The following is a 13,106-nucleotide window of genomic DNA, read 5'->3' as shown; positions in this document are numbered from 1 at the left end:
TATCATAATATCAAGGTCGGACTTCTAAGTAGGTTTCAGGTACGAGAGATCTATGTCAATTTTCTGATTCTCAATTTACTACAGGCATATGCCCGTTGATGTCTCCCAGATTGCCATCCATGTGATTTCTTCTAAAATTTTCCCCATGCAAGTTCATTTGTATCAACCAGTTCGCATAAACTAGTGCTTACATAACTTCTATCCTTTCATTTTAAGATAAAATATTTACCCAATTTTAACTGTCAATTTCCCCTGCTTCCTTGTTCAAAATGGAAACTTCATACATCCAGAAGGTAACTGTGAGTTCGATTAGCTTGTTTTTTCAGTTTCGTTTGACTAAAAGGTAGACTACTTATCATGATAGCATCATTAATATAATCAAACAATTGGAGTTGTTCTAGATAACTTGTATGTAGTATTTTCCCAAATACAGGACTTTAGCCTCTTAATAGATATAAAAAAAAAATTTAGGGGTGGGGATTAGGGTTTAGAGATTAGTACTCTGGTTTAGGTTTAGGATTTAAGATTTTTAGTTAGTATTTAGGGTCTAGGTGTTTCATTTTAAAGGGTCCAGGGTTCACTGCTTGAGGTTGGGATTTAAGGTTTGGGGTTTTGTCTTTAAGGCTTGGGGTTTAGTTGTTCCAGATCCTATTCAGATTTTATGGTTGGCTCTTTTGTAGGGTTCAGGGTTTGAAATTCTTTGTTTTGTGCCACATGTTAGGTCTGGGGCTAGGGCATGATGCTTGGGCATTTTAGGGGCTTGAGGTTAAGGTTTCATTTTTTTTTTGTGTGTGTTTACAACTGAGTTTAAATTTGCACAAGAGAAACGTAAATAAGGAATACTTCCTCCCTTACAATTTATGGATCTAAACGATGGAAATAACCAATCTAATCTAAGAATAGATGTTAAATGTCTACAGGGCTGACGACCAGACCACTAGAAAAGTTTTGATAAGCAATTATCAAAGAAGTGGATGTTGCCTTCTCTCAGAATATGCTGCCATTGGACCTCTACAATCTTGCTGCAATTGATAATTATTTGTTAAAGTTGTTGTGTAATCCTATTGCAATGTCCTAGCTGCCTTGTTTAAGACGTATGGTTTGGGGCACACAGTTCGTGTTTTAGGATCCTGTGTTGGCCTTCTGGCTTGGGCTTTGGATTCAAGTTTGAGTGTGGATTTTGTTTGAGGCTTGGGGTCTAGGGATTTGGGTTTGCTTGGATCTCAACATTTATTAATATTTTTATACCCTTACATATACTGATTGGTTCCTGAAATTGTAGCAAATTTATGCTTAAAACTTCTCATATTAGGCTAGCAGCTCATTGCTAACAAGGTCATATTTGTCCCTAAATGTTTGTCTTACAATTTATTTTACTGCTTTATTTTCTGGAATGCATAATAGTGTATCCTGTTACTTCCTCTGCTCTTTGATAAGATATGATATAGAATACTCTAACTTCTTATTGCTGTGGGTCCATCTGGTTGAATCATGAAGACCAAGTCAGAGAAAGAGACACATCTACAGATGATTAAACATGGTGATTTGAACATTATAGTTGGGACTCACTCATTACTGGGGGACCGTGTTGTATATAATAACCTTGGCCTTCTTGTTGTTGATGAGGAACAGGTTTCGCCTCTTTCTTCTCTTTTATAGATAGCAGACAATTTCATGTTGTCACCTTCATCATTGTGCATTTATCTGTTCATCTTAAATTACTTATTGAGGCCTAAAAGAAGAAATATTTACTGCTAATTTTTTGGTGATGTGGATCTCCCATTTATGTGATAGCAAAGATGTCTCTTTATTTACCTTCTTCTTGCATATTGCAAATTTCAATCTCAATCAAAACTGGGGCAAATTAACATTTTATAATTTTTTGTTAAAATCATCATTTTCCAGGATATTTGATCTTCTTGAAATTTGAAATGCTTTATAAAACTGAAGTTCTAATTTGATTTGTCAAATTACCACCTCGCTCATTTAATTTTAAAGCTTCTTGTATTAAGTATTAAGTCTATTCTCAAACATTTAGCAGGTAATATGCATTGAGGATTATTGTAACAATGGAATAGTTAGAGAGATTAAGTAGTGAGTGTTTCTCTTATTCTCTAACAGTGCAAGTTTTTAAATGAGATAGTTATAATATGGTATCAGATGTTAAATGAGGTGGTTATTCAACATGGTATCAAACTTAAACCAAACAGAAGATCCTAAGTTCAAATATCAAGTTCACCTATCTATGAAAAAGAATTCCACGTGCTTTCACAGAATATTATGTTTGGATTTGTTTTTAGAGTTGATTTAAAATAATCTAAAATAAGTGTTGTATGTTTGATGTTGTATTGTCAGATCATATCACTCATATATATTTATATATATGTGTGTGTATATATACATGTATTTATGCCAAAACAGATAAAAACGCCATGATATGGTGTTTTTGTATGAAAACAAACATTGAGTGTGTTTTAGTCCATTCTGGAGATAGCCAAAAAACAAAACCAAACAAAGCACCTTGTTTGGTTTTGTTTTCATTTCAATTTTCAGTATTTCCAAGTGAGTTTTCGTATTGAATTTTGTGTAAGAAATGAAAATATGTTTGGATTAGTATTTTTTGTGATAGGTTTTCTTACGAAAAAACATAATAGAATGAAATGTGTTTGAATTAGAATGTTTTGTAATAATTTTTGTACGAAAAGACGTGATAGAATGAAAGTACGTTTGGATTAGGATGTTTTGTGATAGCTTTTATATGAAAAAGCATGTTAGAATTAACGTGTTTGGATTAAGATGTCTGCGAAGTTTTTATTTTGAACGAAAAGACTAATATTATGGGATAGTTTTTGGTATGAGAAAACGTGATAGAATAGATTTTTTGGTATAGTGCTTTCACTAGAAATAGAACCATGTACTTTTGTCTCCTTCATATGAAGATGGAAATGTGTAACCTTGGATACAAGAACACAGTTTTAATGTGTTTTGCTGATCCATGCCCGTATCCACGAAAGAGTAACTGAGTTCAGCTATAAAATAACTATTGACAAGCGTCTTTCTCCTTTAACATAGTAAATTGGTTAAACTAGTGACTATACTCTCTAGTCTGCTACAAGAGTTCTGTAAGAGAACTTCAGTTTTTTTAATTTGGACATCTGTTTCTTCAAGCCATGAATCCAGCCAAATAGGGCAGACATCTATTACAAGAACAAACATGTAAGTGAAACTGAAAAGTGGGACACAAAGCATGGGGCTATAAGCATCCTGCCCACGCAAATTACCCCTAGTGCCATCAATTCGCAAGCGAACTACTGCACTCCTGCAATATTTAGCCCACGTCAACTAGTTTGGCAGAAAATAGTTAACTTTTAGCTTGTTAGCATCAACCTCTGGCAGGATTATCCGTGAAAGAGATTAAATTATAAATAAGCACTCGAGTAAAATCATCCTGATGATTGGAGTAGAACTATTCTAGTAGGAACTTAGGTTGCAAATCCAAGTTTGTCTATGCGAGCGGATCTAAATGTAATAGTGTGTATAATTTATTTCTTATGTGTAATACTAGTCGACAGGAACTCATCTTGATTTATGTTACATTCAAATTGATCCGGAACTGAAGCATAAAGGCATAGGGGTTTGGAAAACATCTAGACCTAAACCCTAAAACCATAACATACCAAGTGCTAGGAGTCAATCATTGACTTTTCTTCATGAATCATGCCAAAAGCCATAAGATACCAGTGGCCTTTGAGGTCAGATTGCTTGGTGGACGTCGGATGGTATTCTCAGCAGGGCTTTGAAGTAGTACTACCAATCTTTAAATTGCTCACTAGGTTTAAAAGAACATGGTGCATCTATGGGAGAGCTCCTGAAAGTAGGCAATGGCTTTCTCTTCTTTTCTGTGTTTCTCCAAAGCAACTTTTGAATCTATAGGATTTCTATGGTCTATGTTGTTCAAACTTCCAATGCTTGTATCCCATTTTGCTTTCCAGAGATTTGGAGTCAAACAGAAAGAGAAGATTGCTTCACTTAAAACTTCTGTCGATGTGCTCACTCTTTCAGCAACACCTATTCCAAGAACACTTTATTTAGCTTTGACTGGGTTCCGTGATGCCAGGTAATCTCCTTCATTATACACTACTTGATCTGCCTTGTGAAACCTGCAATATCCTGTGCCAGTGAATGTGGGGCCGAGATAAGTATAGTGAGATTGATTTTGGTTAAATGGAAGAGATAAAGTCCTGTTACGATGAAAATAATAGAAATCTTGATCAAATCTAGGAATTGTTTGGTTGCAGACTGCATTATTATGTTGATAAATATGGACCTATATTCTGATGGAGCATCCCTGCAACTCTGGCTTTTTGACATCCCAATTTTTCTTTGATGGCTAATGATACCTTTTTCATGATTTTACTTGGAAAATATTTATTTGTAATAACTTTTTGTACAAATGCAGTTTAATATCAACACCACCTCCGGAGAGGGTTCCAATAAGAACCCATCTTTCAGCATACACGAAAGAGAAAGTTCTATCTGCAATCAGGCATGAGTTAGACCGTGATGGCCAAATTTTCTATGTTTTGCCTCGTATCAAGGGTAATTCCAATACAGATGTTTCAATTGTCTACTTATACGCATGTCTGCATATATCAGAATTGGCAGAATCATAAGATTTACATTCCGCAGGGCTTGAAGAGGTTATGGAATTTTTGGCACAATCATTTCCAAATGTTGGAATTGCTATAGCTCATGGAAAGGTGATCTTTCTTTACATTGTGAATTTGATAAATATAATTCAAATTTGGGAGAGATGAATGGAGGAAAGGTTGTCCGAAGTACATTGTCCTTGCAGGGGTTTCTCATTTCTTAAATATAATCCAAATTTGGGAGAGATGAATGGAGGAAAGGTTGTCCGAAGTACATTGTCCTTGCAGGGGTTTCTCATTTCTACCATTCAAATGGAAGAGGTTTTTCTGATCATCAAGTATTTATCCATAAATTTACTGATAAAAATGTATATGAATGACTACGAAGTTCCACCATCCATATAGAATAGGGATGGCAACAAGTCAAGTTTGGAGTAGGTTGTCAAAATACATGATCCGACCTAGAGCACAGCCAGGACACAAACCCGAACCTTATGCTTGAACCTCTTTCACCTTCACTATAATTTTAAATTTTAAAACATTAAAAAAATAAACTTTCAAATATAAATTTAGAAAATAACATCCTCATGGCTTTGTAAATGTGAGAAGCTTATATCTCTAACAAATAACCTTTTTTTACTAATTATATGTGCATGTTTTATCTTTTACATTTTACAAACATAGTTGCTACTTTCATATATATTAAAGTGTCAACTAGATTTATTATGTTACATTATTACTTTGGTTCAAAGAGTATTATATTTATGTGTACATGTGAGTGTATAATGTATATATAGTACATTTAGTTGTATATATTTATTGATATTAAATATGAATAATAAATGTAAAAGATACATAAACAAAAATTGGCTTGGGTTATGGTTGGGCCCAATCCGAGAACTAAAACTCAATATCTGCCTTGAGCCCCACTCATAGTTTCATAACCTGGGATTTGAAGCTGATCCAGGTTAAACCCAACCCAATTGCAATTCCTAGTTTAAACTTGAATGATAACAGAAAAAAAGTGTCATTTTTAACTCATAACTAGGACATGATATTATATGATATAAAAGCTTTTTCCATCAGTTTTACTCACTGATACACCAAAATCCAAACAATAATATTACACTGGTTGCTTTTCAGTAAAAGTAATCTGGCCAGTTTCATTTCATGTCAGACAACCATGTTTCTTGTAACAAAGTGGTTGTTCTAAGATTTATTAGTAAGTACTTTGTATTAAGCCATAAGTACTATATATACTAGCAACATTAGCATAGTTACCAAATTTGTTGTTAAGTTTCCTTGCAAGTCATCTGGCCATAAAAATGTCTCCACGGTTGGGGAAAGGTAATGCTTGGTGGACCTTTTCCTTCTATGGAGATGATTGAAGCTTTGTTGTATATGTCCATCCTCTACCCAGTTTTCATTAGTGAACTCTGTAATATCAAATTTAATTGGTGCCACCTCCTTTGATGCTAAACTTTATTCTTTCTGTCAACAGTAATCATTAATAAATTAGAATCGTAAGGCAGAAGGAATTGTCATAGTGAAGCCAGAAACGTCAACATTTTTACACAAACCACCACTGCATTTTGTAAAATTACACACACCAAAAAACGTGAACATCATTACACAAACTATACCCCTCCTTTTTTGCTTTTTTGATGAAAGGGTGGTTTTTGTGATTATGCAAAAGGCAGAGGTGTTTTGTAATTATCCCTAAAGTTAATAGTCTGATGCTTTCTACAAGTGGCATTCTATTCTCACTGTTTCATTTGCAGATCCAAGTTGCTTCTTGTTTCCATATTCTTTATGTTTTCAGAGGCCTTTAAGATGTTACACTTTAGTGTAGTGGTGAAGTAGCTTTAACGTCCACAGTTCTGCACTTGTATTGATAAAAGTGTTGTTCTACAACTGCAACTGTAAGTCAACCTTTCTTTTGCAGCAATACTCAAGACAGCTCGAGGAAACCATGGAAAAATTTGCGCAGGGACATATTAAGATTTTAATATGCACAAATATAGTTGAAAGTGGACTTGACATTCAGAACGCAAACACCATTGTAATTCAAGACGTTCAGCAATTTGGCCTTGCACAGTTGTATCAGGTTTTGCTGTCTGCTCCATATTTTCTCTAGTCTTTATTGAAACTTCCCAAGTAGATAGAACTGGCGATAAAATTATCCTCAGTTAAAATTTAAGGTTGCCACTGGAGAGTATTCTTCTTCATCCGCTTGCCACTGAGATTAGTAATTCATATTCTGCTATAGTTCCCTTAATCAAGAGCTACTTAATGCCAGTTCAGTAGTTCTTCTTGTTTCTTCCTGGTGTCAGAATTTTTTTTTGGGAGAAGTTTCTTGTCTTCCTCACTTTAGACTAAGAGCTCTTGACATTCTGAAGCTGAATATTTCTATCAGCAAAGCAGGATAAACATTGAACCAAAAGATGTACAACCAGTATACAGTGAAAATATATCTAGTTTAACTCCGGAAGGCTGAAAATTTGTAGGCTACTTTTTTGATACCCTATCATTTGTAACATGATGATTGGATATTGCTTAAGATTTGCGTCTTTATTGTCCAGTTGCGTGGAAGGGTGGGCCGAGCAGATAAGGAGGCTCATGCGTACTTATTTTACCCGGATAAGTCATTGCTTTCTGATCAGGCACTTGTATGGTCCGCTTCGATTATTCTTGTATCAGTTGTAACAATTTACTGAAATCAACAAATACTGTTATGCAATCTTTTGCTGCTTCCTACATATTCGTAGATTTTCTTTCCCGTATTTCACTTTTTCATTGATTTCTGGTGTATTTCTTGTTTGTTTAAATTCATAATAGCACTTGCACTTTGGCTTTTCAGGAGAGGCTTGCTGCTCTAGAAGAATGTCGAGGTCTTGGCCAAGGTTTTCAACTTGCAGAAAGAGACATGGCTATTAGAGGCTTTGGTAACATTTTTGGTGAGCAACAAACGGGGGATGTTGGAAACGTTGGGATTGATCTTTTCTTTGAAATGCTTTTCGAAAGTCTTTCCAAGGTATGTAGATCCAGTTATATTGTTATGCATAAATTCCAAAATGTAGGTCTTCTTGCTTGTTGCAAACAAGACGAACCATTCTTGTATATTATACTTTACTAGTAGCCCATTCATATTTACATTTTTAACCCTATAGAATATATATATATATATATATATATATATATGAAAGGCGTGCAATTAGGTCCTAGGAATCGGCCGTAAATGCAAAATCTTCCGTTACTCCTAAAAATCCTCTAACAAATATCACCGGTTTCTCCAAATAATCTCCTACTGATTGCTGGTTAACAGTTCTTAATTCTGACAAACCAGTCTCTAAATTGTTTTTTACGAAGTACTTCAGATTATGACAATTTAGATGAACTGCCTAGAAATATTTCTCCAATGGACAGTAAACTTTTTCTTTTTTCAATTTCCAGGTAGATGAACATCGCATAGTATCTGTTCCTTACCAGTCAGTGCAGGTATTGCTTACTTGCATCATGACCTCACCCAAAAAAGTTATGTTTTATGTTACAATTAAAAGCTGCCTTTTATGCTATAAAACTGTGTGATCTCTTTGGTGATATCAATGTGTATTCTTGTTTAAATGTTCCTATTGGTATTTCTAAAACTCTTCAATTTATTAGGCATTACCATTTAGTATTATGGTATTGGGACCAAAAAATGATACTCTATGTTAGGTGCAAAAAAGTGTTGGGTTCGGAAATAAGTGCGTTCTAATGTGTTTTGAAGGGTTTGAGAAAGGACTACTATATGTTAATACTTCATCCGCTGCAAGTCTCATTGTTACAGCAATTTAGAATTGGATGACCCGAATTTACTGCAGCATAATAATTATCGTGTCTCATCTGTTATTGTACCATCAAAAGCCTTCTTCCGGAGAAATTTTGAGGAACCCAGGACACAACTCTAATGCTAGTTAATGTGGCATGCCAAGTCTGTGGCTTATATTCGATTGAGCTGACTAGGGATATCTTTTTCGTATCTAGAAAAGTGGAGCCTTGAAATGTGCAAAAACAACTATATGATCGTCCAAATAAAATTTATTTTTGCAGCTAAGCATGAAACTAACCAACTGATTTGGAGTTCTTCAGTTTAGTTGGCCTTGTTGAAATATGGAGTTGTACTACCACGGTACCACCCATTCATCTTCTGTATTTCACTCATGGATAAACAAAGGTTATGATCCTATATTACATAGCTGGCAACTCGGAATATTTGAATTCTTTTTGCACTTTGCATTTCTCATTATATTTTCATTATTGATGATAGTATATAAGAATAACTTAAGCCCTCTTATATTTGTGCCTACACAGTTTAATATGAATTTGAACCCTCATCTCCCGTCTGAATACATAAATTATCTGGAGAATCCCTTGGAAACAATCAATGAAGCTGAGAACGCTGCTGAGAAAGACATCTGGAATCTAATTCAGTTTACTGAGAATCTGCGCCGCCAATATGGGAAAGAGCCTTACTCCATGGAAATTCTGTTGAAGAAACTATATATCAGGAGAATGGCTGCAGATTTGGGAATTACAAAAATATATACTTCAGGTAAAATAGTTGTCATGAAAACAAAAATGAGTAAAAAGGTTTTCAAGCTGATGATTGATTCGATGGCATCTGAAATACACCGAACTTCTCTTGTTTTCGAGGATGGATTAATCAAGGTATGTTAAGACTTTCTTTCTGAATTTAGTTATAGAGGAATGAAAAATAAGTGAAGAAGAGTTGAGTACTTAAGTAGTTGGTCTTCTTTATGTTGCCATTGCGTAAGTCTTTTAGTTTGGAGTGCATCAGCGAAGGTGAAATATATAGCCTACTTGTACTATCTGTTAGGTGAGTTAATTTGTCTAGGATCACACTGAGGAATTATGTCCACTCATCTATGTTGACGTGGTGGATGTGCTCCTTACATGGGTAGTTAGTGTGAATGTTTATAACATTACTTGTCATGCCACCTATCTATCAATTTTCTTCCCATATTTCACATATTTGATTTCTATTGATTTAGGCTGAACTGCTTTTGGAGCTACCAAGAGAACAGTTGCTCAACTGGATCTTCCAATGTATAGCTGAACTCTATGCGTCACTGCCGGCCTTAATAAAATATTAGTTTGCAGTACGGCATAGTAATTACCCATCTTGCGAGCGCCTTACATTCTGCGATGTACTTCTATTTGGTGGATCCTAAATTAAAATTAAAGCCCAAAAGCTCTTACCAAACTGAAGGAGATCATAGAAAAATGGAAACCAAAGGTTGAATGCTACAGTGAATCTTGAACTTGTTTCAAGGTATGGTGCATTACTAAAACTCGGAGAAAAGCATTCTTAGTTGGTGATTCTGATCTATGTCTTGCGCCTTTTTCTCTTTCAGGATTTTGTTGAATGTCTTGGTCTCGTGAAGCATATTGTCTTCAAAGATTCGAGCCCGAAGATTATATTACTGTCCCTACACATCTTTGAATCATTACCGTCAAAGACAGAGCAGTTTATTAGTTCTTGAGGCTTAACTTGGTCATTTTAGGCTTGAGCAGTGAAGTATCTATTCCTGCTCCCGTGATGGATGACTTCTTGAAATTTATATGGTTAATCATGTGAAATGGATTCCTCATGGAGGGAGCCTTGCTTCACTGGTGAACTCAACTGTTCGCTAACCTCACTGTACACTAATGAAACAACTAACATTAGTTTGCGGTCTGCAAATATACTGAGCAGTTTATCTCGTGGGTCGCTAACAGATGAGTCTACCAGCAGTCTGACTAACGTGTATTTTAAGTCGAAGTGCTAATACTATTAGGTGCAAGAATGGTAAAATGATGTTGTAGCCCTTCATACAATTATGATAAACATCCTGATGATGTTGACATCCAATTTACTCGCACCAAACCAACTTTCCTATTAATTCAAATATGATCAAGGGGAGTCGCGTGCTGCGTATAGTTACCAACTACTTTTACTGTACGATTGGCATAATGATTGATCATTTCAGGATTGGACAATTCAGGTGGAATTAAGTTTTGGAGGTGATTTGGCTTTAAAAAGAGTCAAATCACACCACTTATACGACAGACTTTTTGATCATTTGTCTTCTGGCTTTTTTTATTTTTATATGTTATGAATTTTTTATTAGGGTTAGCAGTAAACACTTTCCAACGTATGAAAAGTTTGTACTCTGCCCCCAATTATTTTTCTTTTACAACGATCATCCAATCTTTAATTTTTGTAACATTTTGTATTCTCTTTTTTCACTTTTTTAGAAATAATGAGAATATTCTAGGGGCGTGAAGACAAGCTCTAGGTAGACTTATGGCCGGGTGAATTTATTATAAAAACAAAAAACACTAAAATTAGAAGAAGAATAGAAATGAAAAAAACAAAAATCAATGTTATGTTCTTCATACCTCCACTATTGCAACACCTTCATCCGCCATTGCAATGACCCTAAGTTACTGCACAACCACCTTCGCCTGTGAAGACATGCTCCACCCACCTACCCCCTTATAGCCGCTATTGATCCCTTTGCTCTTCATAGAATGCCGTCATCTCCTTCAATACCTGCCGTTGCCATTGACCTCTTTGCTCCCTAAGATGGCCGTCCACCACCTTCGCACCCTCTGCAGCAGCTGCCCACAACTCTTTTGAATTATTTTGTTTTTAAATTTAGGGTATGAAATTACAGTTTTACCCACCTTAGTTTCACTAAAAGCACGTCCTTCACGCTGTCGGAATATTTCTGTTTGATTTCTCAAGTGCTACAAAATTAAACTGAATGTATAAAAAAAATGATTGAGAGCAAAGTGTAAAACTCCTACATTCGAACATGTCTACAATTATCCCTTTTGATTATGAAATTCTCTGCCATGAGGCTATAAACCGACATAGGACATGCAAAAAAAATGCAGCGGGTAATAGAGATGGTGAAGGAGACCTCTGCAAATCTGAAATCACTCGTTGAACCAACTACAATATCCATTAATGCTGTTTACTTTGGCCTTCAATAATTATGCTTCCCTACATTCCCACTTTCCCCTTGACATATAATTTCAACATTATCTAAGTCTAGTCTTTTGCCCGGCTTCTTGTTTCTCATTTCAAATTTCTCTTTCCTAAAATGTTATCCATCAGCTGCATCACACTGAAAATTCAAGCCATTACTTTTCTTTTCTTTCTTCATTTTGTTTTTTACACTTTCGTATTGATCAATTCACACAGCAAATTAGTATTTCGTTCAAATATAATTGGCACCAGAGAGTAGTAGCTTGAATAACAGATATGAAATCTGGAAAATTAGGTTTAACATTTAATTTCAAATTGTTTTTAGTAACTGGATCTGTAAGATCCTTTCTACCGACAGTTGGCCAAACAGAGGACGAACGGTCGATAAAGTGTCACGTTTGCGTTTTGGTGCGAGAAATTGACTCACGTTTTCTTCTATCTTTTCTTTTAGCTTTTCTATTTCTCAAAAATTGAAAAGAGAATATATATTAATAGATATATATATAGGGAGAAATATAGCTATGATTGAATTATATCAATAAAGTTAGTCTGAATTCGAAAATATCAAATCATACAAACACGATTCCTGTTTAATCAATTAAATTTTGTTTAAATTCAATCATATCAATAATAAAATCACGTTTAAATATAATTCAAACAAATTTCAATAATAATTTGTTTAACTAGAGTTGAAAAATTGTTTACCGCTGCATCGGAAGCTTCCTCAATGACTCCACAGCAGCAGGAAGGCCTGCTCGGAGTCCACGTTCGTATCAGTCGCTCCGAATTTTTCAAAGCACACCACATTTGTCTTTGCTTATTCCCCTCTCTTTCTCTATGTGGAAAAAAATTCACTACTATTTTCCAGAGCTCCAACATTATCGAACTATTTTTTAAAATTGCTGAATTTCTTCTCCTCCTCCGTCTTGGTTTTTCTCCCTGGGTCGTACTATAATAACTTCATCTAAATTTATTATTAGTAGCTTCATTGATCCAAATATTTTTTACCATAACGTATTCTTCGAATCTGTTGTCGCTGGCCGACGCGGTATGGTTTCTTTGCTGCCTTTTGCTTTGTTGATTGATCATTATTGTTAATTTGCTTTGATGTAGGTAGCTTCATTCTACTAATTCGATTTGATCAATTTTTGACATTCGGGTTTGTGCAAATGATGCTGGGAATTGCCAGATTACAAGCTTTCTTTCCTACTTTGTATAATATTTGAATCACCATTTGGGTTAGATCTGAAGAAGAAGAACATCATCTTGCTTCAGAACCAGCTGCTGCTTCTGCATCTCCAAGTCCTCCTTCCGAATCCTGATTTGTCTTCAATTTGACTGCGCCAAGGTTAAGGTTTGCTAATTAGTACTCACTCTTCCCCGTTGTGATCCTTCCGTTTTCAACATAAAGTGGCGTC

At 35.2% G+C, this 13,106-nt stretch overlaps 2 protein-coding genes across 8 annotated transcripts in view; both read left to right on the top strand.

The window, feature by feature from the left end:
- LOC105177501 (ATP-dependent DNA helicase At3g02060, chloroplastic) overlaps positions 1 to 10,563 on the top strand; it is a 12,772-nt gene extending 2,209 nt beyond the window's left edge. Inside the window, 12 exon segments of the mRNA XM_011100689.2 lie at positions 1 to 39; positions 1,498 to 1,632; positions 3,993 to 4,117; positions 4,460 to 4,599; positions 4,690 to 4,760; positions 6,595 to 6,756; positions 7,232 to 7,318; positions 7,510 to 7,683; positions 8,103 to 8,147; positions 9,003 to 9,359; positions 9,704 to 9,984; positions 10,067 to 10,563. The exon segment at positions 1 to 39 is cut by the window's left edge and continues 11 nt beyond it. Coding sequence (XP_011098991.1) covers positions 1 to 39; positions 1,498 to 1,632; positions 3,993 to 4,117; positions 4,460 to 4,599; positions 4,690 to 4,760; positions 6,595 to 6,756; positions 7,232 to 7,318; positions 7,510 to 7,683; positions 8,103 to 8,147; positions 9,003 to 9,359; positions 9,704 to 9,805 — 1,437 coding nt within the window. The 3' untranslated portion in view covers positions 9,806 to 9,984; positions 10,067 to 10,563.
- The window catches only part of LOC105177499 (probable magnesium transporter NIPA8), an 8,509-nt gene continuing 7,759 nt past the window's right edge, over positions 12,357 to 13,106 (top strand). The window contains exons 1-2 of one of the 7 annotated variants that reach the window (XM_020699215.1): positions 12,357 to 12,736; positions 12,932 to 13,042. The gene's annotated coding sequence lies outside the window, so the exon portion shown is untranslated. Of the gene's footprint in view, positions 12,737 to 12,877; positions 13,043 to 13,106 lie in introns of all 7 variants that reach the window. The other 6 variants (XM_020699216.1, XM_020699213.1, XM_020699211.1 and 3 more) reach the window with 6 other exon arrangements.

Source organism: Sesamum indicum, linkage group LG15 (genome assembly GCF_000512975.1).
Source record: "Sesamum indicum cultivar Zhongzhi No. 13 linkage group LG15, S_indicum_v1.0, whole genome shotgun sequence".
Taxonomy (NCBI): domain Eukaryota; kingdom Viridiplantae; phylum Streptophyta; class Magnoliopsida; order Lamiales; family Pedaliaceae; genus Sesamum; species Sesamum indicum.
The sequence above is the reverse complement of the archived record's forward strand: the minus strand, read 5'-3'. Positions and strand labels throughout refer to the sequence as shown.